Source organism: Brassica rapa, chromosome A06, assembly GCF_000309985.2.
Source record: "Brassica rapa cultivar Chiifu-401-42 chromosome A06, CAAS_Brap_v3.01, whole genome shotgun sequence".
Taxonomy (NCBI): Eukaryota; Viridiplantae; Streptophyta; class Magnoliopsida; order Brassicales; family Brassicaceae; genus Brassica; species Brassica rapa.
The window spans coordinates 23,306,833-23,334,192 of record NC_024800.2 but is presented as its reverse complement, the minus strand read 5'-3'; the positions used below and the strand labels follow the sequence as shown (position 1 = coordinate 23,334,192).

Below are 27,360 nucleotides of genomic sequence, written 5' to 3'. Positions count from 1 at the left end.
ACCGACATTAACGTGAACTTGAAGGTCCCAGTTTTGTAGTAAAAGTAGTACTCTATTGTTATAGGGATCTGATTTTATTGTGATTTCATTTGCTTTATTGATTTATATATTTAGCCATCCATCCACCTCTCACCCCACCCACTTTGCGTGTAAACGCCGTTTCTTTGGGATAACTGAAGGCATGTTTATTTTGTTCATTAGTTTTTCTTCCCTAATCTATTGCTAGTTTGAATATGAAAGAGCCGTTAATATATCTGAGAAGTCAAAGCATTGTTCAGAATAAGATAAAAAGTTTCGGACAATGTCATATATGCTATTGACCAATACTTCAGAGCTTCAAAAATACTATTTCAGGAAAGCTATGCGGGTTGAGACCACTGCCGCACATTGATCCTTTATTACCAACATTCTCTTATCATTTATGTTTCAGATTGACAAATCGACCTGATTTGATAACCAATATTTTCTACATGGGAAGCATATCGCTTCTAGAAAGTATGCGGACCGATAAATGGCCTACACCGAATGATTCGATTTTATTATTAGTGAAGATTAGTTTTCATTAAAAATTAACGAGTAAGACAAATATACATGATTCTTTTATATAGATCTGATTTAGTTTAGTGATTTATACTAATTCTATGGTTTTTCTGAACAAATTTATACTAATATGCTATCTACCAGATCCAAACGTGCATGATGCATGTTGACCAAAACATCCATTGATGAGCAATGATCTTATTGCTTATTCAATACAAAAAGTTATAGCTTTCAAGTTTATTGTGGTATTTCTTTATGATGTAGTGTCTACACACATGTTTACAAATAGATGAATCGGTAAAAATATATGTAGTTGATGTTTTACCCACGAAAGGGTCACTGCTTCTTAATTGTAACATACATGCATCGTTCTTTCTTGGTCACCACGAATGCAGATTCAGAACCCCCCCCCCCCCAAGAAAAAAAGTAGTCAAAAGAGATTTTTCTTTGTGTCGACAGTAGTTCATTGTATTATCCCCTAAAATACGTAGTGACTGAATAATCACATGATCATTGAAAGTCACTGGAATTAGCATAAATCATCCATCTTGTCTCACCGCTAATTCTTCAATGTTTGTCAGTAAATACAATTCCACAAGAGCTATTTCCTCCAAATCCAGAAATAAGGATAAGTTTTTTTTCCTGATTACAACAATGTTTTTCCATTTAATTAATGAAAGGTTTAGTCAAAATTGTCTTTTGCTTGGTGTGATATAGTTTGGTGTTGAGAAAACCGTTCGTGTGAAGGGCCACACGCATGCATCTATCCTCAATTCGGCAAACAACATATGTCACAAAATGTTTCTCTCTTTACTTGATTTGAATGGTGTGGTTCTTCTTCATAGTCGGCATTTTTTTGGATCAGTAGGGTCAAAGGACGAGGTTTATTTTTTAAGTGTAATGTGGTCGATGGAAAGTATGGTAAGCCATAAGTGTTTGAAAGTTCACTTCGCTTTTGAATGAAGGGTATTTGTGAATGCTATTTATAGACCAAAGGCTTGGCATTCCTACAAGTTCGAAGTGGTAGATCATACTTTTTTGGCATTTTTTTTGGAGTGGCAGGTAGTTTTTAATTTTTTTGCTGCCAATAGGGGTGTCTGCCTTATTGCTCAAAGTATGGTGGTGGATAATAGATTCCAGTCTTGTGGTGGTCTATGTTGTACTCTTGTATGTACTGTTCCTTGGTTAATGAAATATTCAGATGGAAAAAAAATTATTTAGTTTACTGTGTTGGATATGTCCAATATATGAATCTTTTATCACAAATATATTGAAGGTGCTGGTTACTTAACTCATTGTATAACAAATGCAACGCTTTTAGGCCCATATATTTTATCATCAATATCCGAGGCCAAGTTGGTTCATTAGAAGTCGATGTGCATCTCTCTATATTTATGACTTTATGTGAAAGAAAGAAGACTCACATTTGGGCAGCGATCCACATTTTTTTTCAAAGGACTTAGGGTATGACTGGTTTTCCCGCTACCACCCGCAAACGCAGCTTTTGCGGTTGGTAGCGGTTGCTGGCGTTTTGCAACAATCGCTCAAACCGCTCTAAACCGCTCCAAATCGCTCCAAATCGCTCTGAACCTCATAAATTCAAAAGCTGGTTCCAGCTAGCGTTTGCGGTTGCGGGCGTTTGCGGGAGGATAAAAAAAAATTATTTTTTTTCCAAAACAATATAAATACAAAAATAAAAAAATTCAATAAAAAAATTAAACTAAAATTATAAAAATGCTAAAATATATCAATTAAATTTTAATTAATATTATAAAACTTTAAAATAAAAATATTTTCTATATTTTAAAAAATTTAAACTATAACTTTCTAAATATAAATTTTATATTTATTATAATATTATTATTTTGATATTTTTATAATTGTATAAAATGTAAATATTGTTAATTTATTATTTAACTGCTGCTGCATTTGGTAGTTAACCAGTCATAAGTATCCCGCAAACGCACAAATTTCTAACCGCATAACCAGTCGTACAAATCTCTTAAAACCGCTAGAAACCGCAACCACCCGCATCCGCAAACTCCCGCAACCGCAACCGCAACCGCTGCGGTTAAACCAGTCAGGCCCTTACTAGCTCTCGGTATAACATCTCCAAAAGACACTATATAACTTCAAATATGAAGTTTTTTGTTTTCTAAAAAGAAACTTCAAAACTTCAAATTTGAAGTTTTAAGTAGTGAAACTTCAAATATAGAGTTTCACTCTTCAAAACTTCAAATTTGAAGTTTCACATTTTTATTTGCATTTTGGTCCCTACAATCATACATCACTTTTATGATTCATAAATATTTTATTTTTTATTTTTCTAATCCTTAAAAAAATAATATCTCATAAATATTTAAAACTTTGTTTACAAATTTTAAATTTTACACATAAAATTAAATAAAACTTTAAAATAAGATTTAAAATATTTTAAATTAGATTTAAACAACAATAATATACAAAAGAAACTTAACAAAAAAGATTTTAAAAAATTACATGAAGACATAACTATTACACAAATTTAAATTTTACAACAACACTAATAGTTAGGTAAGTTTGATCCGGAACCTTCAAAATTTTCAAATATTGTCCAAAGTTTTTTGTGTAACTGAAGATGGTTGCTATTGTTGTTTTTGATGTCTTCTTCGTATAATTTTTTCTTATTCATATCGAATATATATATTCACGAGTATTACTATTATTCGAAAATAAATTAGTCTTTTAGCAATATTTTATGTTTTTTTTTATTTTCTTGTTCCGATCTAATGTATTTACAAATATCAATATCACCCGATTTTAACAAGTTTAGCTCGTAATCTACAAAGTAAAAATGAGGAGAGCCATTTTGACTTCGAAATGTACTAATATATCATATATGCATTACAAAAATCATTTTATGGAACAAAGTATTTTGTTTGAAGTTTAATATTAATTAAGTTGTTTTTATTTAAATTTTATATTTCAATAGACTATTTTATTAATTAATATTGTTGTAATATGTTTATATATGCACTAGTTATTTACAAAAGTTTTATGAATTCAAATTAGTTATGACAAATATAAGGACTATATTATAAAATATAAATAGTTTTAAATTTGAGTTTGAAGTTTTGCTTTTGGAGAAAAACACCTTTAAACTTTAAATCTAAAGTTTTGAAAACTTCAAAATAGAGTTTAGTTTTGGAGATGCTCTTAGTACTTTGCATCATGTTCTACATTAATTGTCTTTTATGCAATGGCCTTGTCGATGTATATGATATTGGACGTCCTTGAAAATTGAAGGATATGAGATTATATATGATATTGTATACTCTCTCCGTTTAAAAAATAGATATTTTAAAAAAAAATTGTTTCATAAAGATAGATATTTTGTGTTTTTAAAAAAATTTAAACTTCAAAAAAATTAATTAATTTTATTGAATTACTATTGGTTAAAAGTTATTAAAATTTGAAAAAATTATGAAAACAATATATTTATCATAATAATTTAATATTTTTTTTAATATACGTGAAAATGCTAAAAATATATTTTTGTGAAACAAAGGAAGTATTTTTTTGTTGATAATCTATGATATTGTATATTTGAGTTCAGTCTTTACCATTTTCATATTTAATGTAACCGTGACGATTAATATAAACCATAACTGGTCTAAAAAACAACAAGCAGGGTTGGTGGTGAGATTGCTTTTAGGATTTCATAATTTGACTACTTATATTTCCGTACACAGACAACCACAACAAAGACCAAATAAATATGAATTTAATTATTTTGTACTATCAAAATAAATAAGTTTTTTTTTTAATTTATCGTTAGCTGTAAAGTCTAAAGTGTCTTTTTCATCTCGGTGCTTATCTTAATCGTATCAACGTTATCATTTACGACAAAGTTTAGCATTGGAAAGAATGAAATTATATAAACAATTTACAGAAATATTTCGTAGTAGTTGAACAGCGTGTTAATCGACGTGATTCACACTATCTCATTCATTAAAAGGTAATCGTAATTATATCTAAACAAAAACTTTCTGAGACGTTATTTTAATGTCTTCGAGGGGATAATGGATTGGACGGTACTCGCATGTTATGTTTTAAACTTCTTATAAAAAAAATTAGCTGGATATGGTTTACAAATTTCAGTTTGCTATACAACATTTCAAAAATAAATACATCTTTTAAATAAAGACTTTTATCATGTGAACATTATTGTTCTTTGATGACATTCCATGATTGTTAATGTTGAAGTTAGTCAACTGCGAAAAAAAGTTAGTCAAGTAGTATGATACAACCATGACTATAGTTTCGAAGTCTAGCAATCAAACTTACAACTATTTCATATATTGATTTGGATAACTAAACAAGATAGCATATACCAAATTCTTTTTTGTCAAAAATATATTTAAACCATTCTAAATTTGTGCTGACATCTTAACTCAGAAATATTGATGTTTTCTATCGTTCTAAATGTACCGGATATTTTTGAAAAACATGTTTATCAAACTTTTAACTGTCGGTTTGCCTTCAAAAACTCTAGGCTCTTCTTAAATTCTGATTTTCTTTGAAAAATACTCAATACACGCGTTCCTCTCTCTATTACATATTAAGCTAATGACTCATTTATCCCAATTTAAAACGGAAATGTTTTCATCTTCGGCTTTGAAAACACAATCATAGTTTTAGAAAACTATACACACCAAAGACAGAAAGAGGCATCATGTTATCTTCCAGCCAAAAGCCACTGGGAAACCTCATGAACTTGGTCCAAGATCAATAACTGCCATCGGCCGCCTCAAACATAATGTCATTTATCTCCATCGCCCACTATAATATCAGAGAATTCCCGTTAATATACTTGTACAATCATTCAAACATTTAGGCTTATATTCAATAAATATTTTAATGGAGTATGTTGTTTTGTTTTATTAATGTTACTGAAAGTCCATTAATTACAATGACGTTATAAGTTTTTTGTTGAAACGTCATACTATCATTTTTATTAAAATTAAACCATGTCTATTTGATCTATAACAAGCATTATACAATTTATACAGCTTTAACAACATCTCAACCCCATTCTATTTTTCACTATAAAATATAATTTGAAGTAAAAATTTCATAGTTCTACTCTATTTTTCACTTTATAATATAGATTTTTTCCATAAATAAAATAATTAATTTATATTTTTATCACCTTTTTATTCTAAAAGAGAATGTCATTGAAGTATAGCTCAACTCCTTTACAAAGTTACTATATTCTGAAGAAAAAATAAAATAATCAATTATAAATGGTCTAAATTACATGATAACAATACACACACTAACATAAAAATGTATTTAATAATAAAAATAATATTCTTTCTATTTAAAAGTGTTATTTTAACACAAATTAAAAAAATGATTAAAATTGATTCATAACTTTAGTTATTACATTTGTTCAACCAATGATTTTTGGATAAATAAAGCTATTTATAAAATCAAAATATTTTGTAATTAATAGTAAAAAAATAACTGTTTTGAATTCTAAAATGACAATTTTAATGAAAAAAGGAAGAAAGTGTCAAAACGTCATTATTTGTAAAATACTAAACTATTTCTTTCATATATCTTCTTTGACATAAAGATGAGTAGATATCTTAGGAAAAATGTATTATGGATATAAAGATGGGTAGAAAATGTAGTTCAACCTAACTTTTTTTCGTTGAGAAAGAAAAAGAAAGAAAAAAGATGAAGCATTTGTTTACTCCTTTGGACCACGCCCAGTGCGTCTCGCAACTGCATTTGCCTTTGCCTTTGCCTACAGTTTTCTTGAGATAGTTTTTTTTGTGAGATAGTTATGTTTCTATAATCCTACTATATAAAAGCTACTAATTTTGAGGCTTCTTAAGAGTGCCACATAGGACAAAATATTCCACACCAATCAAACTGCCACGTCATCGCAAATGTTTAGATAATGGTCTCGAACCATCCAAACCCATCAAAATAGTCAGCCGATTGTATAACTTATAGCTTCCTTTTCTTTAGCCTACTCGCCTCATACGTCTCCAGCGACTCCAAATCTGTTCGTCTACCCAATTCACCGGTGTAACTCATACGACTACAACAATGGCACTTCAATGCTCCATTATAACTCATCAAGTAAAGACCCTTTGTACCTCTCCACATCCCTCCTCTCCTCTTGCTCAGTTTCTTAATTTAATTTGTCACAAAAAGTTAGTGCATCATATAGTTTTTGAAATTCAAATAATACTAGGGGTTTTCCTGCACCATGTGCAGTGATAATTTTTTTTAAAATTAAATTATATTTAAAATGAAATTTATTAATATTATATATTTTATTATTTTTGACTAAATTTAATATAAAGTTGATTATTTTTGAGACTATAATGTTTGCTATTGTGATTAACACCTTTTTACGGTACTCTGTTTGTATCTTTTTTTATTAGTCATCTTCCTGTTCTTTTTTTTTCTTTTTGGTAAAATGATTTAAAAAAAGACTGAAGCTAAAATTTATCTTTTTGTTCTTGATCATTCACGTTATCTCCAAAGTCAATAACATGGTCAACGTAAATGATCGACGTTGAGATTTCAGCTTTTCTGATTTTTACTATTCTAATGTTTCAATATAATTTGAATATTCTCTTTGTTTTATAATATAATAGTTTAAAAGTATTTTTTGTTTCACTATATAAATTGTTTTTATATTTTAATGTAACTTTATATTTATTGGATATTGTGTGGTCAATTAAATTATGTAAATTACTGTGTAATTGATTAAATTTATATATTAAAAGACAGTTTTCTAAAGTAATAACTTTAAAAAATATTACAGATTTTAATTAAAATTGATTACATTTTGAAACATATAGAGTAATCTATAAACTAACTCTATATAGATATGAGGACAAAATTGTAAAGTGGTCTCATCTTGAATTTCTGTCATTCTGTGCATTCCTAATTGGGAGGAGATAATTAACATCTAATTTTATGTTACTCTCAGTATATTAGAAATGGTCGAACCATAAACCAATTAAGTATGATGTAAGGAAGACATAAAGATGTATTTCCAGTTATCACAAATATAGAATCAATTGACAACAACTTAATTATGTCCAGCGTAGGACAACATAGAAGAGTTTTCATACCTTTTAATATTGTAATATCTCACTATATTAGTGGTTAAATTAGTTTTCTCTAGCACAAATACTCACTCCATTATTAGAGTTTAAGCTTTTCTATCTGATGATATTAGAAGTTTGATCCCAAAAAAAGAAGAAACGGTCGAACCGTATATTATAATTGGAGAAAGAAAACAAACAAAAATCAACTGAAGACTTTTAAGGTATATGAAACAAAAATTGAAAATATCAATTCACTGCAATTAAAGAATAATGCAATAATATTGTAAAAATACAAAATAAAACAAAAAAATACACAAAAAGAAAGATTTAGTAAAATAAAATCATAATATAATTTCCATAATTGATAGTGCTCAAGTACACTAAAAAGTCTAAATTTACAACATACACAGTTTTATTTACATCTTTAAACCTATTATCTAATTAAAATGATTCTAAAAAAAGTGTCAGCACGAAGAGTTAAAAAATATACTATAAAATATAATACATAACGTTAAAAATACATTATCACTGATCACTAAAAAATCATGTTAGTAGTAATAAAAATGAAATGACAACACATTTATTAAAACCATAGAACGACATGCAATAAGGTGTTAATAAATATACAAATTACAAATTAATATGCTCAACGTAAACACACATAAAAATGAGACATCACATTTGGATATATTTAGATAAATAATTTTAAATATATTATATTCTTGATAATTTTAAAATTACTTAAAATGAAACTAAATTATTAAAAAAATAATATACAAATAAAACTAAAGCAATATTTTGTAATGTCAAAATAATAAATGAATAAAAAAATAGTATGTTAATAAAATAGATTTTAGATTTTAAAGACTTCTAATTCATGTAATATTATAAAATTAAAAATTTGTTTATTACAATTAATATTTTACATTAGATATATTAAAATAATATTCTAGATCGATATTCAATTGTCAGTTTTCAACTAATAAACGTAAAAAAATATTATTAAGTACGCTTTTTTTTTGAAAAGGAGGTTTTATATTTTAAGGAGGTTATTGGAGTACTTTTTCTTTTCGTAAATTTATTCGAGATGCGATTCCGATCTTTTAAACTAAGATAATTTGTATTATATATAATTATATTTTTTTTACATAACTCTAAAATTTCGGACTTGATTCTTCATATTTTATTAGTTAATTGTGCTACATATAATAAAAATATTTACTTCAAACTAAAAATATAAAAAATCAAATTTAGAAATTAGTTATATATAATTTAATATAGAAAAATTCACATACAAATAAAAATGATAAATGTAACAAATTTAAATATATTATCCGCGCGTAGCGCGGAGAAAGGATCTAGTTCTATGTAAGAACAACTGAAGCAAAAGTACACATATAAAGCAAAATAAAGAAGGCAAAGAAAAGAAGGAAAAAGAATCTAATTTTATTTTGTCTTCCAGCAAAGCTCAAACGAACCTCTCTCCTCATTTACACGAGTTTAATGTTTATTTGATTAACTTATTATGGTAGAGGTACAGAGATGATGCCAATAAAAAGGCTACACGAAAAAAAACACAAAACCAACCAAATAAAAACACATAACTATATGTATTTCTCTTTCTTTTTCTAGGATTTTCTTTATATTTTCTATTTATGTATTGCTCTTTTTGATTCCCTGCTTAGGAAATGATGAACAACATCAGCCATCTTGAATCAGATGACTCTGAGTTTGTTGAAGTTGATCCTTCTGGAAGATATGGAAGAGTATATTTCTCTATCTCTGATCTCTCAATATCCATAAATTTGATTTTTTTTGTTTTCTTTTGTTTAAAGGTTTTAGTGTGTTCTTGTTGTTGCAGTACAATGAAGTTCTTGGCAAAGGATCTTCAAAGACCGTGTAAGAATCCAATCTCTCTTATCTTAAAATCTTGTTCCTATTTTACACAATATAGGAACATAACATACTTTGCCTGTTGGCTTAAACAACTTTAGTTTCTGCAAAAACCAAAGGCATCTTGATCTATGGTTCTGTTATTTGGCTTTAGTGATTCTGAAATAGATAAAACCAAATTTATGGTTCTATTATTTGGATTTGCAGTTACAGAGGATTTGATGAATATGAGGGTATAGAAGTAGCATGGAACCAAGTAAAGCTCTATGACTTTTTGCAGAGTCCTCAGGAGCTGGAGAGGCTATACTGTGAGATCCATCTCCTCAAAACACTGAAACACAAGAGCATCATGAAGTTCTACACTTCTTGGGTCGATACCGATAATCGAAACATTAACTTTATCACTGAAATGTTCACTTCTGGTACCCTGAGACAGTAAGCTTCATCTTCCTATCTCATATCTAAAGTTGTTTTCTCTTGATTACTTTAAATCATAAACATGTATCATTAAAGATGTTGTTACTGGTGAATAACAGGTATAGGCTAAAGCACAAGAGAGTGAACATAAGAGCAGTGAAGCATTGGTGTAGACAGATCTTAAGAGGCTTAGACTATCTTCATACACATGACCCTCCTGTGATCCACAGAGATCTCAAGTGTGATAACATTTTCGTTAATGGGAACCAAGGAGAAGTCAAGATTGGTGATCTTGGTCTTGCTGCTATGTTACAACACTCGCACGCTGCTCACTGTGTTGGTATGCTCAAAAATTTTATAACTGGTTTTGGTTTTGGTTTCCTGAGTTCATAACTAGACAGTGATGCTCAATTTTTTTATTTTCTTGGCCTCTTAGGGACACCAGAGTTCATGGCTCCCGAAGTCTATGCAGAAGAATATAACGAACTAGTCGATATTTACTCGTTTGGGATGTGCGTTTTAGAAATGGTAACGTTTGATTACCCTTACAGTGAGTGTACTCACCCTGCTCAGATCTACAAGAGAGTTATATCGGTGAGAATCATCAAAGCTTCTTCTATTACAAGCTTTTGTTTTGGGTTTTTAAGACTGTTGAGTTATGTTTCTCAGGGCAAGAAACCAGATTCATTAGACAAAGTGAAGGACAGTGAGGTTAGAGGCTTTATAGAGAAGTGCTTAGCCAGTGCATCCCTTAGGCTCTCAGCTCGTGAACTACTAGACGACCAGTTTCTTTGTATAGACTACCCAAGCAATTACTACAGCGACAATGATCAAAGCCAATGGACTTACAATGGAGATGAGATGATTGAGTCACACGGAATTGAGATCTTTGAGTTTCAAAACGAAGATGATCATGAAGAAGCAGAAGAGTATGATAACAAGTTTGACAATGTCCACATAAGCATAAAAGGTAAGAGAAGAGACAATGGTGATGGACTGTTCCTGAGACTCCGAATCGCCGACAAGGAAGGTTTGTGACCAGACAACCTTTTTTTGGTCCTAGAAGTTCCATGTTTCAGACCATAAACAGTTTCCTCTCATTGCAGGGCTTGTGAGGAACATATACTTCCCGTTTGACATCGAAAGCGACACAGCAATTAGCGTTGCAAGAGAGATGGTGGAAGAGCTGGAGATGGACGACCGTGATGTGACAAAGATAGCTAACATGATCGATGGAGAGATTGCTTCTCTGGTTCCTCGTTGGAGATCAGGCCTAGGGTTTGAGAGCAGCTTTTGCAACTGCGCATCGAACCGCTCAGCTGTAGACTTCAACGTGAGACAGTGTTGTAGAAACATGTGTGGAGAGAAGCATGGACGGTTTGAAGAGATAACTTCGGGAGTAAACAACTCTGATGAAGAAGAGGTGTTTTCTTGTAGGTCAAGTGACTAACTACTATATATGTTGTTCCTGAGGGAATAACGAGCCTTGGGAAAGCTTTACTCCAATGGAAAAATGACATTTTCGCTCTCTTTTGTTAATATGTGTAAATTATTTACAGTAATGTTCACATACCAAAAATATCACAGTAATTTATTTAACTATAGCTCATTAAGCCGGTGATTGTCTTTGATTCTCAATCTTGAAAATAAACAAAAAGACATTTTTGATTTATCATTAACAAATAATTTTTTTTTTAGAAGTTCATTAGTTATGCGCATATTAACTAATGTGAAAAACTTATACAAAATTTCTCATCATTATAAAATAGTTCAATGCAGTGTTAGAGCATAACCATCACTTAGTACCTGAATTTGAATATCAGCTTAATAGATTATTATTATTATTTTATTGTAATTTTCTTAAGTTGTTAAATTTTAGTTAGAACAAAATCAAAACCAATGTAAGTAAACAATAGGAGTTTTACACATGTTCTGAATAATTGTGTGCAAAGATACCTTTGTTTCTTCTCTCACTTAATTTTAATTGTTTAATAATAATGTATTAATAGCGACATACTCTTCTTCCTCATCCCAGCGATGAAGCTGCTCTTATACGCGAATTCTTATAAAACGTATACAAATTATTGATCATTGAACACAAAGTAAGAAAATATATTGAGCTAATTTGCTCTTTTTTAATTAGTATAAAAAATATTTACCACCCAATAAGAAGGCAATAATCGCTCTTGAAAATTCATGAGGAGGATAACAGCATAGTAGTGTTTAAAGGCCCAATGGGGTTTCAACTAAATAAATTGGCCCATCAAGCAATAACAGTAAAGAAAAGAAACCCTAAAAACTGAAAGTGAGAGCCATATATAATCAGCTAGGGTTTCCGACAGCTGCTGCTTCTCTTTCTTCAAAGGCTGCAGCGTGAGAGAAACCTCGTCGATTTTCACAACCGGAGAGCTCTGAGGAATCGCAGCAGCCATGGCGGAGAAAGCAGTCACTATCAGGACCAGGAAGTTCATGACCAACAGGCTTCTCTCCAGGAAGCAGTTTGTGAGTTTCCCTCCTTCATCTCTCTCTCTCTATGAAATGATAATGAAAACTATAGTTAGATAGAAAATCTTAGATTCAGCAGATTCATTGTAAGATACTCTCTTCAGATTCTTGTGTACTGATTAGTGGTGGTGGCTTATGAATGTAGGTTATTGATGTTCTTCACCCAGGAAGAGCTAATGTCTCAAAGGTATCATCTTTTTGTTTATTACAGTCTAGCTTTCTTTGAGAAGGTTCTAAATTTTTATTGGAATGTTATTGAAGGCTGAGCTCAAGGAGAAGTTGGCAAGGATGTACGAGGTTAAGGACCCAAATGCAATCTTCGTTTTCAAATTCAGAACCCACTTTGGAGGTGGCAAATCATCTGGGTTTGGTTTGATCTACGACAATGTCGAGAGTGCCAAGAAGTTCGAGCCCAAGTACAGGCTCATCAGGGTATGTCCCATTTCAAAGCTGTCTTCTTTCCTCTCTAGTACTAGCTTAGTTTTTTTAGTTTAGCATGCTCTTAGTGCTTCCTTTTTTACCTGATTTGCTAATAAACTTCTGATGGCTTTGATGTTGTAATATCAGACTCTTATATCTTTGGAATTTTCTGTAACTATTAATGATCCTCGTTGTGTTTGATAGAATGGACTTGACACCAAGATTGAGAAATCAAGGAAACAGATTAAGGAGAGGAAGAACAGGGCCAAGAAAATCCGTGGTGTTAAGAAGGTGAGAGGCCAACACTTACTCTAACCTTACATTTGCAAGTGTTTTTGTTTCGGTCCTGTTTTGACTTGATTGTTTTTTTTTTGACCTGTGTGTGTAGACCAAGGCTGGTGACCCCAAGAAGAAGTGAGGAGATGTTGAAGAGCCAAGGCGCATTTTGGGTTTTTATTCCGCATCATCCCTTCTTTTATGCCCATATTTGCTTCTCATTGTCACACTCGTTCTATCTTGTTTTGGATTATGCTTTAAGCGATAGAGAAACCTTGTGCTAAAGATTTTGCTGAATACATTTTTATTTTAAAACTCCCTTCCTTGTTGCTTCCTCTTAAAAATCTTTTGGTTGGCACAGCAGCTTAACGTAATAAGAGCCGTAGAAGCGTATATAATGTTTCTAATCACAGTATTGAAGCACTAGAGAGCAGCGGCTGGGTGAACATTTGTGATTGAGAGTGTTCTTTTATTACATAGTTTTATTTGCTAGTGTTAGCGCTTCCTTGCGTTCGAAAGACGAGCTATATGAATATTACATAAGCGATCTCCCAACTTAAATATGTCGTATAGAAATGATAATGTATGTATGTATTAACACCGTAGTTGTGAGCCTGCAACAAGTTGATTCAAACACGATTTTAAGATATCCACGAGTTTTTTTGAACCGTACTCGAATGTTGTTTGATTTGATAAACCGTCGCTTACAGACTTACAGTGCTTATGCTTCAAGCGGTTCTGAAGTAGGTTTAAAGTCTAACCAATCCGGTTATCCGGAAAGTAGAATTGTCATTACTAGTGATAAATTTTTGTTTCTTTTGGCTTTAAAATCGTAATTTGTAACAGTTGTTGCATCTTCTTTATCGCCGAGTGCAATAAAAATTATATTTTTTCATATGATTTTTTTTTTGTCACTGTCTTTCATAGGATTCTTATTTCAGTTTATACTAATTTATATGCTGCAATTTCGTCATGTGTTAAATACGTTTGGATTGTTGATTATATAACTTGAAAGAAAATGACGCAACTCCTTTCCATAGTCTTGACTCCTTTCAACAAGTCTTTTAAAATTAATTAGTTACTATAGATTGCATAAAATGATAAAATCATAAAAGAGAAGATTACTTACTTTTAGACTACGAAGACTAGTCTACATCATGTATGTCTCTGGAATTGCCGTGCTACACGATTATCGTTAAAAAAGAGCACTCGCACTTTTTCTATGTCCATTGTTTTTTGTATCTTTTAAAAAATTGGAAGCAAGATGGGAAAGAGCTGAAAACGTATACGCGAGAATGTATCTGTTCGAGATCTGTATAATTGATTTTATTTGATTGCGTACATATTTGATACTTGAAGTACCAAAAATAATTTTGCTCCTTTATTTATTTTTTATTTTTATCTTTTAGCGAAACTAGAGATTTTTCCCGGGCTACGCCCGGGTTTATGCAAATATCATTATATTTAATACATATATATTACACATATATATAAATGAGAATATAAATATTAGTTTGTTTAAAATATGAGTGAAACACATTTTTTTTTACTATCTGAATATGTATGGGATGGTGAAAAAATGTAAAATTGATAAATAATTTGATAAAACTTATTTTAAATCACTAAACTTGCATTTTTTACTTAACTTCTATATTTTTTAAATATTTCAATTTGTTTTGTGTGGAAAGATTTTTTATTGAAAAAAAAAATTGTTTAAAATGTCAGTATTAAAACTAAATTGTAGAGAATTTATATTTAACTAAGTATATAATCTAAATTAATAACTATTTTAAAGAATATTCTATTTTTTATTGGTACGTAGCAAGGAATAATATATATTAAACCAAAATGCATGACTCTTATTTAGTTCTTAACAGTAACATCTACAAATGATAAGAGTAGAATATAAATAGTTATAAATTTAAATTATACATGAATAAATGTATTATGTTCTTTCTGTTTGTATTTCTTGATGTTTTGTATTTATGCACATAAATTAAAAAACATTTAGTTTGTTTCTCTATATATTTTATAATAAGAACACCTTCACTATCTATCTATTAAAAACCATCATAAAAATAATAAATTTCATATTAAAAATTAAAAACGGTATATAGTTTGGAAAAAAATCTCTAAAACCTCATCTATTAGAAAATGGAGAAAGTAATTTTTATTGTATATATGAATAATTTCAGTTTATATATTATATGAGGGCTCAAGAAAATACATACACTTAATCCTTAAAAATTGGTTATGAATATGTATATTTCTAAGTGGCTTTATGAAGTTTTTTAACATTGAACTTAGTGAATATAATCAACACTTGGAATTATATTCAGTCGTATATGTAATGTAAATCGTATTCTATACAACTATCTTTTAAGAACCCATTAGAAATTTATTTTTTATATATATAACATACTGCTACTTCAGCTAAGCTTTGTATAACTAATTTTAATTTGAAATTATCGTTCCATCTCTATATTTGTATTTTACTAAGAGCACCATTTTGGCTATGAAAACAAAACACACCAAACCGAATCCTCAGGAACACACAAACCGTAGAAACTTTTTTAATCTTCCCATTACAAATATTCTTTTAGTTTCCTTCTTACATTGTCGTCACCACTTCCAACTCTTGTGTCTTACTTCTTCTGTGGTGTATGAATCTTGTGACTTACTTCTTTTCAGGTGTTTAAGACATTCCTTTCATGTTCAACGGTTGGAGTCAAACATACAAATAATAGTTTACAGTTGAACAACCATTTCCGCTTACCCAAAACTAATTCAATACCTTATCTACCCAACACTGATTTGTCTCCAGAGCCGCATTCCAACTTCTACTCCACAACTTGGACCTTGAATCAGGCAAATAATGATAATCGAATTTGACATTGGTGACATTATCCCCTCCAAATTTATTCAATACTCAATAATGTGTACATTAAGAAAAGATTAATGTGCATACACATGCGATTTCAAAGAAAAATAAATCACCAGGTTTGTCTTCCTACTCTGCTGCTCGAGCTATTACAGCCACCTCCTGTCATAAACCCATTTTCAGCAGATTTCTTTGAACCACCTTCAGAGACACATTGACCATTGAGATGAATCAAAATTGAGTACATTACTCTAGTTTGCAGGAAAAGCTTTTTGTAACCATGTATATTTAGTAGTAGTGGAGAAGCAATATAATCTCCAAATGGTGCAGAAGTGTAGGAAACTACACGTTCACATAACAATAGAATCAGTCGGTGGCAAGCAAATAAATAAGTGGGAGGTAAAAGTTATTCATGAAGGATAAATCTATGTTCAAGATCTCAAATGCTAAAACACCCTTGACAAATCAAACAATTGCGTCAAAAAGAGAAGAATTGTGTATCAGTACCTTTCGTTCCTCTATCAAAGCTCAGTCTTAGGCTCATGCTGGCTATGTTCCATTGACCAGTTCATCTGTCCCTAAAAAATTAATTATCACAAAGTAAGCCAGTTTACACATTTTGTTAGTAAGTTAAAACACATTCAAGATATTGAGCACAAATATATGCTTGACAGAGATTTGGAGATTATTAAACATACATTAACGTGGGAATCAAGAGATTATAGTTTTTTTCTCGGCTTAAGGGGTACCCTCTTCAGCATTGTAGAAACATGGTGAATAGTCTTTTTCAAGATAAGATTTGTCTCGCCAACTGCTATAAGACTTTTATTTGCTACACCATTTATCTATTGTATCATTAAGATCAAATATGCTTGTTGAAGTAAACTTTCAAGAGATAAGTACATAAACTCGTGTAGCTGTCATACCAATTCTCTCGTGTTGGTGCGAAGAACATATGTATAAGAAATGGTTTTCAATAGAATCAGAGTAAGAAGATTACAACAATGCCAGATTCACTGCTCAATTAAAAAAGATGAGAGCTTTGCAAAACTTATCTAAATCTCTTTTATGGACCACACCTTCAGGTTCGAACACGTGTAGGCGACACTTTTGCAGATTTCTGTAAAAATGGAATCTCGAACCAGTTAAGACGGTTGACATAAGAGAAACCAATTTACCATCAGGATCAAAAATTCTGGAAAAGAATTAAAGCTTTAACCTTTAGGAGTGGTTGATAACTCTCGCTGGAGACTGAGCTCTAGGAGACGCCGCTCTTGCAGGCGACTGAGACCTTGGAGACGCCACATTTCTCTTGACAGCAACCCTTTTAATAGACGCATCTGCGTTGTTGTTGCTGCTTCTCTTCTCTTTACCCGTTGCAGGAACCGAAACGAACTTGGCAGGTATATTGTTGTTGTTACTCGAATTTACAGAACTGCCAATGCCGTTATTAGGGTTCGTCGTCTCCGATCTTCTCTCCGGAGATCTGCTTACTCGTCTGCTACCGCTTCCTCTCTCCCTACTCCCCGATCGGTAGCTCTTCGAGTCCTCCCTCTCACTGCTAGGAGTCCGTCTCTTCCGCTCCCGACGCTGCTCGGAGTCCGTCTCTTCCGCTCCCGACGCGACTCTCCGCCGCCGCGCTGCTGCTGATGAATCCGCCGCTCGGCTTCTTCTTCCTCTCCTCCGTCTTCCGCATCGGCTTTTTCTGCGTCGCCGTTCTTGCCGTCCACGTTAATTCTTGTTTTAATCTCTTGTTTCCCATCTTGGGTTTTGATTCTTCTGCTTCGAGTTTCTTCGCATGTGATAAAATATTTAACATCATTATTTATTGAGAAAAAAACAGAATTTGGAGAAGATGAAGTGCAAGCGTCTGAAAGGAGTCGCGGAAGAGGAAAGTCGGGAAGATTGAAGGCGTGGGTTTTGATGGGCCAAAAGATAATTTTAAAAGAGCCCATATAAATTTTAAAAGAATCCATAGAGAAGTCCACTTTGTTTCATTAATGGTGACATGTCAAAATAAAATGTTCTGATTGGCCTGAATTTCTCATCCTACGTGGACAGTCTTAGAGCTCTAGAATAAGAGCTTTTAGTATAGTATAGATGTGTTCTTAATAAAGTTTCTAGGAAAGTTATTTTCTAATTTCCACCATCCATATTTGACATTTTCATGGTAACGTATAAACAGTTTTTTTCTTAAATGTAGTTCGATTATTTATCTCTTTTTATCTTCCTCGAACAAAAGAAATAAGGTCACCTTCTACTAGAAAAGTTAAATTATTTTACTTTAAATATTTATTTTTAAAAAGACCGTCGATGCGTTTCCATGTGAAGGTCAACAAAGATGAGCAACTCAATTCCATTTTTTATATTCCGTTATTTGTTTAACTAACACAGATGGCTCATATTGTTGACGTCTTGCATCATCTCTCTCGTTCAATAATTGAAAGCATATGTATAAGCTCGCATGTTAAGCAACGACATTACAAATAAGAGAATGGTCCTTCTCCCATATGCAAATTGTGGCAGTGATCATGCTTGTGAGTTTACAATTTTTCTGTTGAGGTACACATACACTCTTAACATCCCCTATTATCTAAATGTTATGTCTTCTATAAATAAATATATCATATATTAGAACAAATAGTCTTCCTGTATCTGTGGCCAAACAAAGGGTAAAGTTGTAGACTAAAAAAGATCCCCAATGGAAACCAAGCTGAACCGGATCGATGTATACCGAACATGTACAGATTACGGCTCATTATGTAGCAGATGCATTGTATGGAAGATGAATCTTATCAAGGAAAATGCTAACGTGCACATGCGTCCTCATCCTAATTCGTGTATTTGAGTCATTCGACTTATCCCCGATCTATTATTGTCCCATTATCAGCTTTTCTTTATGTTTATGTAAAAAGACAAGTAGAGTAGATATCCATTACAAGCCAGAGTATTAAACGGAATAGTTGATGTGTTTCATTTGGGTGAATGCTAACAAAAGTAAATCAATGAGTGAATGGGTTTCAATGAATTAGAAGAAGCAATGTTCTGAAATTCGTTAGGCGGTTACTAGGCGTTTTATAGAAGACTAGCGACTAGGTGGATTATTCGGGGCCTAGACGAGACCTAGGCGTTAGCAAATTATTGATTTATTTTATTTATATTATATATTTATATGACATTTTTTAGTTTTTATGTTCCATTATAAAATTATTATGAAGAATTATGAAAATTAGATATACAAAACATAAGAAATTAGACAAATTTGTAGATTTGTAATAATATTATTGCTTAATTTCTCATATTTAGACAAATTTAAATCAATTTAAACCGATTTTAATCGATTTAGAATAGTTTAAACCAATTTGAATCATATAAATCGGTATAAATCAGATTTTAAGAAAATCTTTCGGATAGGACCGAGTTGCCGACTAGGCGGGGTCTAGGCGCCGCCTAAACCGATTTTTAGAACCTTGAGAAGAAGCGTGTAAAATGAGCTTTTCCTGTATCTCTCTTGTTTTCTTTATGCCAGTGTAATCTCATGGATATATTAAGGAAACTAAACCCTGAAAATTTCTTAATAATAATTAGAATAGAGAGAAACTAATGGGATTAATTTGTGGGTTTATGTAAATCTAATCTTGTAAATTAACCCAAAAACTATTTTGTTTTGTATTGTTTCCTTCCTAGAAGATTCACTTTCCAAAATCATATCTCTCTCTCTTGTCTATCACACACACACACAAATCAAATTAAATTGATTTTATTATTTAATGATGGTTCTTTATCCTCTCCCAAAACCATATATCTCTGAGATTGATTGTTGGTTGTCTATAAAAGCAAAACAGTTGGGGGTCTCTTCTTCGTCAACCTTCACCCACCACACAATCGCACTTCTCCTCTTCTAGAATTCTCCCTCCCCAGAAATCAAATCAATCCCTCAAATTCTCATTCCTCAGTCAATGGAAGAAGCTAAGGGTAAAATCATTCTCATTTTTATCATCTCTCTCTACTCCTTGCATTATTATTATGATCATCAACCACCGTTGATTGCTTCCCTGGATCGATCGAGATCGGACTATTTATTTTCTCATATTCGGTGTTGCGTAAGATTTGATATTTAGATTTATACGAACCGAAAACGATCGTCTTATTGAATTTTTTATCACCAGATCAACAACTATCTCCTGCGATTTTGGATTCATCGTTGAATTTTATTTTTTCGATTCCCAGATTTAGATTAGGGAATCTAGAAAGTTTTCCCATCGATTTGGGGATGTAATTTCACATGCAGATGTAGTAGAATTTTTACCAGAATTTTAGGATAACTTTAGGATAATCTTCAAACACGTTACCGCTGTTGAATTGACACAAGTTATCCTCCTTCCTCCTCTATCACAGACGACTTGTGACGTAACCGCTTCGTCACACTTTTACTTTACTATTTGATTCATGCATATTTATGTATAGATCATCCTCATTCGCCTATTTTCGAGATCTTCCTTCGATTTTTGATGATTTTGACCCTTAGATTAGTACAGTGTGTCATCTTTGCTGGAAGCGATGTATACTTGTTTCACAAGTAATGTTATTTCTCTGCTAACTTGTACTGTGAGTAAGCTTGAGCTGTTCTTGATTAATTGTGTGACTAAGTATGAGCTGTTTCTTGATCAATGACTATAATTGTGCGTAGAATGCAAGGCTCTCTGTCGGTTTCGTTTTATTTTGGTTTGCTCTGTAATGTAATGGAAGATCTGACTGTTTTGTCTCATTGATGGAATATGTGTGTGTAGTGGAAGCAAAAGACGGAACCATCTCCGTTGCTACTGCTTTTGCCGGTCACCAACAAGGTATTATTGCATTTGCACCTCTTGTTCAGTCGCATGTATCTTTCGTCATGGGGAAATGAAGATCAATGCACACACATGAATACCCATTTTATGTTTCTCCCTTTGTGTTTTGATCAGCTGTGCAAGACAGTGACCACAAGTTCCTGACCCAAGCTGTTGAAGAAGCTTACAAGGGTGTTGACTGTGGTGATGGTGGCCCTTTTGGTGCCGTTATTGTTCACAAGAACGAGGTCGTCGCTAGCTGCCACAACATGGTCTTGAAGTACACCGACCCTACTGCACACGCCGAAGTCACTGCCATTCGAGAGGTAAAACTAAATCTGTTGAAGCCGCTTTGCTATTGGAGGAATCTTGTAACATTGCCTGTTTCTAACAATGATATGAATCCACATGTGGAACACGCAGGCATGCAAGAAACTTAACCAGATCGAGCTATCAGAATGCGAGATCTACGCGTCCTGTGAGCCCTGCCCCATGTGCTTCGGAGCCATTCATCTCTCCAGACTCAAGGTATAATATTAGAAACACTAACCACATCTTTCTTATCTCTTTTCATTATCATTGATTAGTGCTCTTGAACAGAGATTGGTATACGGAGCCAAAGCTGAAGCAGCCATAGCCATCGGGTTTGATGACTTCATAGCTGATGCTCTGAGAGGAACCGGGGTTTACCAGAAATCTAACCTGGAGATAAAGAAAGCAGACGGGAATGGAGCTGCGATTGCTGAACAAGTGTTCCAGAACACCAAGGAGAAGTTCCGTTTATACTGAGAGCTCTTCTCCTTCATCCACATCCTCCTCCTTCATGATGATGGCAATTAGAAGAAGAAGAAGAAGAAGTGCACTTTGCTTTAACCAAATAAATCTCTGTTTCAAATTGTTAATTTCTAAAAAAGAAAAAAAAACTCTCAATTTCAGTTCTTGTTGATTTGAATTGTTTACTTTTCTCAATTTGAATTGAACTGGTAAATACTTCATTCTGTCGAAATATTTACACTACCAAATCGAATTTTATATTTTCTTTATTACATAATTAAATATCGTGGAATAAACAGGTGAAGACGTTTGACTTTTCAGACATGAGGCTTCAACTAAACTGCAACAACCAAACATGTGAACAAGTCTGGACCACAACTCCCAAGGTCATAATAATTTGCAAATACCGAAACTACCCTTGCTAGTGTCGTAGATTCTCATGCCCTACCACCCAAAACTCACAACCTCGTGAAGGAACCCAATTCCATCTGGATCTGGTTCTTGTCTCTCTGTCCTGATTCGATCTGAGAGCTCCTACAACGATTCCAGCTTCCACTTTGTGTTTCTCTGCTGGCCTTTGAGGAGATGTCTCCATCGGACGAGCGTGAGGCTGTTTTCTCTCTTGAATCGCCTGAGCTGGAGGAAGACGGCAGCGGCGGCGGCGGAGGAGGAGGTGCCGGAGGAGAGACTGATTCCGACGAAGAAGCTGTCATGCCTGAGCCAAACGCGCCCGACGAAGACGACGATCACGAATACGAAGATCTGAATTCTCCCTTGGTTTCCGCCGCGGCCAAGTCCTCCTCCGCGGCAACAGACACCGTCACCGTCGCTCTCCCCGCCGGATCCGCCGTACCTGTCTCCTCCATTCCCGCTGATTCCGACCCCAAATGGCACCGCACGACGGAGATCGTCCATCTCAGACCACCGCCGCTCGACGACTCAAGGCGCCTTTTCCAGAGGCTGTGGACCGACGAGGACGAGATAGAGCTCCTCCGCGGGTTTCTCGACTACGTGGCGACACACCGAGGCACCAGTTCGCACCCTCCCGACACGGCGCCGTTTTACGAGCAGATCAAGTCAAAGCTTCAGCTCGAGTTCAACAAGAACCAGCTCGTGGAGAAGCTAAGGAGACTGAAGAAGAAGTACCGTAACGTGATGAGCAAGTTCAGCTCCGGCAAAGAGGTGGTCTTCAAAAGCTCTCACGATCAAGCCACTTTCGATATCTCTAGGAAGATTTGGAACCAGACCGGGAAGATCATTGGGTTCGAAGATAACAACGTGATGGAGTTCGAGGAAACCAATGGTAATAATGCACACGTGGAGGTTGATTCCGAAAACGTGTTGGAGAAGAAAGTGACTGTGAGTAGTGGGTCGAGGAAACGACCTAGATCAAGGATAGGGAAGATAGATGAAGACAAAGCTGTTTCTCTGTCTGATGGGCCAGTGCCAAGTGTTAACCTCAACGAGAATGTGTCTGCCTTTGGTGAGTTCGGTGACGGAAGGAACCTAGGAGGGTTGATAGAAGAGACGTTGAAGAGTTGTGTGTCGCCTTTGATTAAAGAGATGATGAATGGGACAACGGGGATGATGATGGCTGCGGTAGGAGGATATCCAGGAGGTGGTGGTGCTCATGCTATGGGTGTGTTAAGCCCAATGCTGATGCCGTCGGTGAATCCACTAGGGTTTGGTGGAGGAGGAGGAGTAGGGGATGAACGGTGGAGGAGACAGCAGATTCTTGAGTTGGAAGTGTACTCGAGAAGATTGGAGTTGGTTCAAGAGCAGATTAGAGCCACGGTGAATGAGTTAAAGACAATGCCTAGTGGAGGATGATGGCATAAGGAGGACTGTAATGAGGGTTCTTGTAAGATTCTAAGTTATGAGCAAGATGAAGAAGAACGTGAAGATGTGTTGTGATGTGGTGGTGAGGTGTAGTTAGCAAACCATAAACTAATAATCTGAGTGCTACATTTCTGATGGTGATAATATCTTTCTAGTTTTTTCTTTTTCTTGATTGGAATCTTTTTAGTTTTGTCCATTAGGGGGGGTTGTGTATAGCCTTTGTATTAGTCTATTAGATTATAGTTTTTGGTTCTCACTACTTCAATAAAAACAAAAAACTCCTTACAAAAATAAGCAAATAATTTGTGTGTGATGCTTATCTAATGAACAATTAACACGTATTTCTTGGAATTTGATATATGGTTGCAGTTGCTAGTGGAACTCTTTGTTATATTTTATTTGATGATCATCTATAAATTTATGTGTATATATAGTGAAAAGGCTCAAACTGCCCTCGTTGTCTGCTTATACATAAGATTAGTAGTTTAATTAAAACTTTAATTAGAGACAGGACCATAATGCTTTGAAAGCTTTTAAATTATAGTGTTTGATGTTATCTTCACATTAAACAAATAGATACAAGGTTAGATGCTATGTTCACACTACGCAACATGATACCAACTTGATGTTATCGTTTTCCACTCGCAATGCAAAATGACACAAACTACTTCACACATCGTACAGTTAATCACAGGTCCACATCGTACAGTTAATCACAGGTCCACATAATCTGACAGTATATATACAGTCTGGTATGGGATTTAGAGACTCTTCTTCTTTGATACTTTCGTTCGATCTATAACTTTAAAGGTATGACTTGTTTTTCAAACGTTCTTTCTGGTTTATCCATAAAAAAACATATGTAGTTCTGCTCTGTCCTGCTACTTTCAGTTAGTGTCTAGAGAATATGGAAGGAGGTCGTTGAATATTTTGAGGATTGTGTCGTGTCTGTTTCTTTGAATCTCAGATTATATATCTGCAGGAGTTTTAAAGAGAGACCAACATGGAAGATCGTTGCTTGATCAAGAACGATGTGACTGAAGTAAAAAACTCTCTAAAATATGTTTTAGTGAACTCTTTTCTTGAAATAAAGAACATATTTACAAAAGACTACAATGCCACTGGCTTTGTTTTTGCATTTTGTACAGTTGATTGGTAACACACCAATGGTGTATCTGAACAAAATAGCTGATGGTTGCGTGGCCCGTATAGCAGCCAAGCTTGAGATGATGGAGCCTTGCTCTAGCATTAAAGACAGAATCGCTTATAGTATGATCAAAGATGCAGAAGACAAAGGATTGATTACTCCTGGAGAGGTTGATTAAAAACAACTAAGAAAAACTATATAATATAATCTCTCTCTCTATATATGTCATTAATATAGTTTCATTGTTTTCTTGGTTTAGAGTACATTGATTGAGCCAACAGCTGGTAACACCGGTATCGGTTTAGCCTGCATTGGTGCTGCAAGAGGCTATAAAGTGATTATTCTGATGTCCTCATCTATGAGCTTAGAGAGGAGAATCATCCTAAGAGCATTAGGTGCAGAGCTTCTTCTCACTGATAGGAGCATAGGCTTTAAAGGAATGCTGGAGAAAACTGAAGAGATGTTAAGCAAAACTCCTGGTGGTTTTGTTCCACAACAGTTTGAAAATCCTTCAAACCCTGAGGTTTATATTATAATAATATCATGAGATATGGAGAGATTCAGCAGGGACAATAGATATATTGGTCGCTGGTGTTGGAACTGGTGGAACGGTTACTGGAGTAGGGAAGTTTCTCAAGGAGATGAATCAAAACATTAAGATGCAAATTCATAACTAACACTGAATCTTAAGAGTTTTCGAGAAAAGGTATATAATCTTGGTCAACAGGTTTGTGCGGTGGAACCTACAGAGAGTCCGGTACTCAGTGGAGGAGAACCAGGTGAGGCTATAAACATGACCCTCTCGTCCAATTTCTTGATTATCTCTAAGCATCATATTATACTTGCTTGTTTCATGTTTTGTAAGGTCCACATTTGATCCAGGGGATTGGTGCTGGTATCATCCCAACCAATTTGGATTTAACCATTGTTGATGAAATCATTCAAGTAAGTAGCTGAGGTTTTATCTACTTCCTTGAGTAACAATGTTTCTGAGACATGCAGTTTTTTTTTTTTTTTTTGATTCAGGTGACAGGTGAGGAAGCCATTGAAACAGCCAAGCTTCTTGCTCTCAAAGAAGGATTGTTGGTACGTTCGGTTAAGGCTATTTTCTCTGGTGTATAAACTATGAAACATATGAGTTTGTGATCAAGTGAGATAATCTTGCAGGTGGGTATATCTTCTGGAGCTACAGCAGCAGCTGCATTAAAGGTTGCAAAGCGTCCAGAGAACGAAGGGAAACTCATTGTGGTAAAGCTGTCTTTGGCTCACCGTAACTACCATAAGCTTTTGAGTTAAACGCAGGTTCTTGTCTTGTGTTTGCAGGTGATTTTTGCCAGTGGAGGAGAACGTTATTTATCGACTAAACTGTTTGATTCTGTCAGATATGAAGCAGAGAATTTGCCGATTGAATGAGAGAACGTAAAGCATATTTACTATATGATTAAATAATAAGGCAACCTTGCGATTTTGTTTATAAATAAAACAACCAAAACTGTTAAGCATTACACAACACCATTGGAACCTAAAACCGTTTAGTTTCTTCTCTTGCCCTTGTTTTTTCTAGAGGGCACGGTCGTCCAGCCATCATCGGCTTTTGGTTCATCAACCGGCATCGCTTCTGGTTTCTGCTCAGATGCATCCACCATCATGTCTGTGGTTTGATCATCGTTCATGTTTGTATCCTCATCTTCATCATCCTCATCGCTTTCCTCATCATCCTCATCGTTACCGTTTGAAACCTACAACATCATAAGGGTCTCAATTTTAACTCTTGGAGACGCACCAAACCTCTGTATACAATGTTTGAAACAATCTCACAATCACTACAAACTCTGTATACATAACAGACATCTAATCTGCATCTCAAGTGAACAATATAGAACGTCTAAGAACACAAACCTTGACAACACTGGCCCTCCTTTGAGAACTAGTAGCCCTCAGTTTCTCAAGCCTCTGGTAGGCATTCATAATACCAATCTAGTAACGTCTCTGTCACCTTTCAGTAGCATCACGAAAGAAAACACTATCAGCACCTCCAAAAGAAAAATGAGAAAAGAAAAATGCATACTTCTTCGAGACTTCCATCATCAGCCACAGTGTTGAGCTCATAAAGACCATTCTCAAGAATATCAGCTAATCCATCAAACCCCGTCGTTGGATCTACAACAAGCATTGCATGATGAAACAATCAGAAAGCTAACATCTTTGGTCGCGAATTAAGAAACCCAGAAGGAAAGGTGAAACCTTTAAGATGTATGAAGTAATCGACAACGTTGGATAATGTGCGGTTGGCTTTTTCGTGAGAATCTCGGCCTCCCCAACCGTTATCGACGGCGGCTTTCATGGCGGTCCACTGTGAAAGCTCCAAATAAATTCCTTCCTTTAGAACGGCTTCTTCCTCCGCTGTTAACACCACTGGTCCACTGGGTTTTGATTCCATTCTACTTCCTCCTTCTTCTCTTTATTGATCAACAGATTCAACGAGACAAGGTAAGTATCAGAGAGCACGAAAGCTCTGATTCAATTGAAAATTCAAAGTCGTGAACTTTTGATCCGTGTAGGACTCTGTGAGGTTTGTAATTGAGAGAGAAGGACCTGTTAGACGGAAACAGCTGCTGAGTATTGTCGGAACGGCGGCGAGCTTCACGATTTTCAGTGTTAGTGGATGAACGAAGAAGACGGAAGCTGAAACTCTAATTAAGACCCTCACCGATTGATCGA

At 34.0% G+C, this 27,360-nt stretch overlaps 6 protein-coding genes and 1 pseudogene across 16 annotated transcripts; 5 read left to right on the top strand and 2 right to left on the bottom strand.

The window, feature by feature from the left end:
• Positions 1-9,083: 9,083 nt before the first annotated feature.
• LOC103874569 (probable serine/threonine-protein kinase WNK9) lies at positions 9,084-11,606 on the top strand. Its single transcript, XM_009152993.3, has 8 exons — positions 9,084-9,192; positions 9,344-9,424; positions 9,520-9,557; positions 9,759-9,986; positions 10,088-10,308; positions 10,405-10,562; positions 10,638-10,998; positions 11,075-11,606. Exons 1-8 carry the CDS (start codon positions 9,184-9,186, stop codon positions 11,416-11,418), a joined length of 1,440 nt encoding a protein of 479 aa, XP_009151241.3. The 5' UTR covers positions 9,084-9,183; the 3' UTR covers positions 11,419-11,606.
• Positions 11,607-12,244: 638 nt separating this feature from the next.
• On the top strand, positions 12,245-13,504 carry LOC103874568 (40S ribosomal protein S24-1). Its single transcript, XM_009152992.2, has 5 exons — positions 12,245-12,470; positions 12,619-12,660; positions 12,735-12,905; positions 13,098-13,184; positions 13,282-13,504. Exons 1-5 carry the CDS (start codon positions 12,399-12,401, stop codon positions 13,309-13,311), a joined length of 402 nt encoding a protein of 133 aa, XP_009151240.1. The 5' UTR covers positions 12,245-12,398; the 3' UTR covers positions 13,312-13,504.
• A 1,473-nt stretch (positions 13,505-14,977) lies between these two features.
• On the bottom strand, positions 14,978-17,306 carry LOC103868593. 11 transcript variants are annotated; one of them, XR_004448693.1, is made up of 6 exons: positions 17,270-17,306; positions 16,749-17,170; positions 16,558-16,628; positions 16,167-16,251; positions 15,964-16,027; positions 14,978-15,875 (listed from the first exon to the last, which is right to left on the bottom strand). XR_004448693.1 is itself a non-coding variant. In XM_033273856.1 (5 exons), coding segments are annotated over exons 1-5 (399 nt in total). In that variant the 5' UTR covers positions 16,623-16,976; the 3' UTR covers positions 14,978-15,791. The 11 variants fall into 11 exon arrangements, 4 of the variants coding, with proteins under 4 accessions (XP_033129747.1, XP_033129749.1, XP_033129746.1 ...); XR_004448692.1 differs by having other exon boundaries at positions 15,964-16,392; XM_033273856.1 differs by lacking the exon at positions 17,270-17,306 and having other exon boundaries at positions 16,167-16,392; positions 16,558-16,581; positions 16,622-16,976.
• Positions 17,307-19,782: 2,476 nt separating this feature from the next.
• LOC103874566 (guanosine deaminase) lies at positions 19,783-21,922 on the top strand. The gene is made up of 5 exons (XM_009152991.2): positions 19,783-20,025; positions 20,841-20,897; positions 21,015-21,205; positions 21,303-21,407; positions 21,480-21,922. The coding sequence occupies exons 1-5, from the start codon at positions 20,010-20,012 to the stop codon at positions 21,666-21,668; spliced, it is 558 nt and encodes a 185-aa protein (XP_009151239.1). The 5' UTR covers positions 19,783-20,009; the 3' UTR covers positions 21,669-21,922.
• Positions 21,923-22,127: 205 nt separating this feature from the next.
• On the top strand, positions 22,128-23,791 carry LOC103874565 (probable transcription factor At5g28040). Its single transcript, XM_009152990.3, has one exon. The coding sequence runs from the start codon at positions 22,239-22,241 to the stop codon at positions 23,481-23,483; it is 1,245 nt and encodes a 414-aa protein (XP_009151238.1). The 5' UTR covers positions 22,128-22,238; the 3' UTR covers positions 23,484-23,791.
• Positions 23,792-24,074: 283 nt separating this feature from the next.
• LOC103874563 lies at positions 24,075-26,146 on the top strand (annotated as a pseudogene).
• Positions 26,056-27,316, bottom strand: LOC103874831 (pre-rRNA-processing protein TSR2 homolog). Its single transcript, XM_033273835.1, is given in 5 exon segments — positions 26,056-26,378; positions 26,539-26,599; positions 26,601-26,635; positions 26,708-26,799; positions 26,884-27,316. Coding segments are annotated over 5 exon segments (591 nt in total). The 5' UTR covers positions 27,080-27,316; the 3' UTR covers positions 26,056-26,171.
• Between the last annotated feature and the right edge of the window lie 44 nt (positions 27,317-27,360).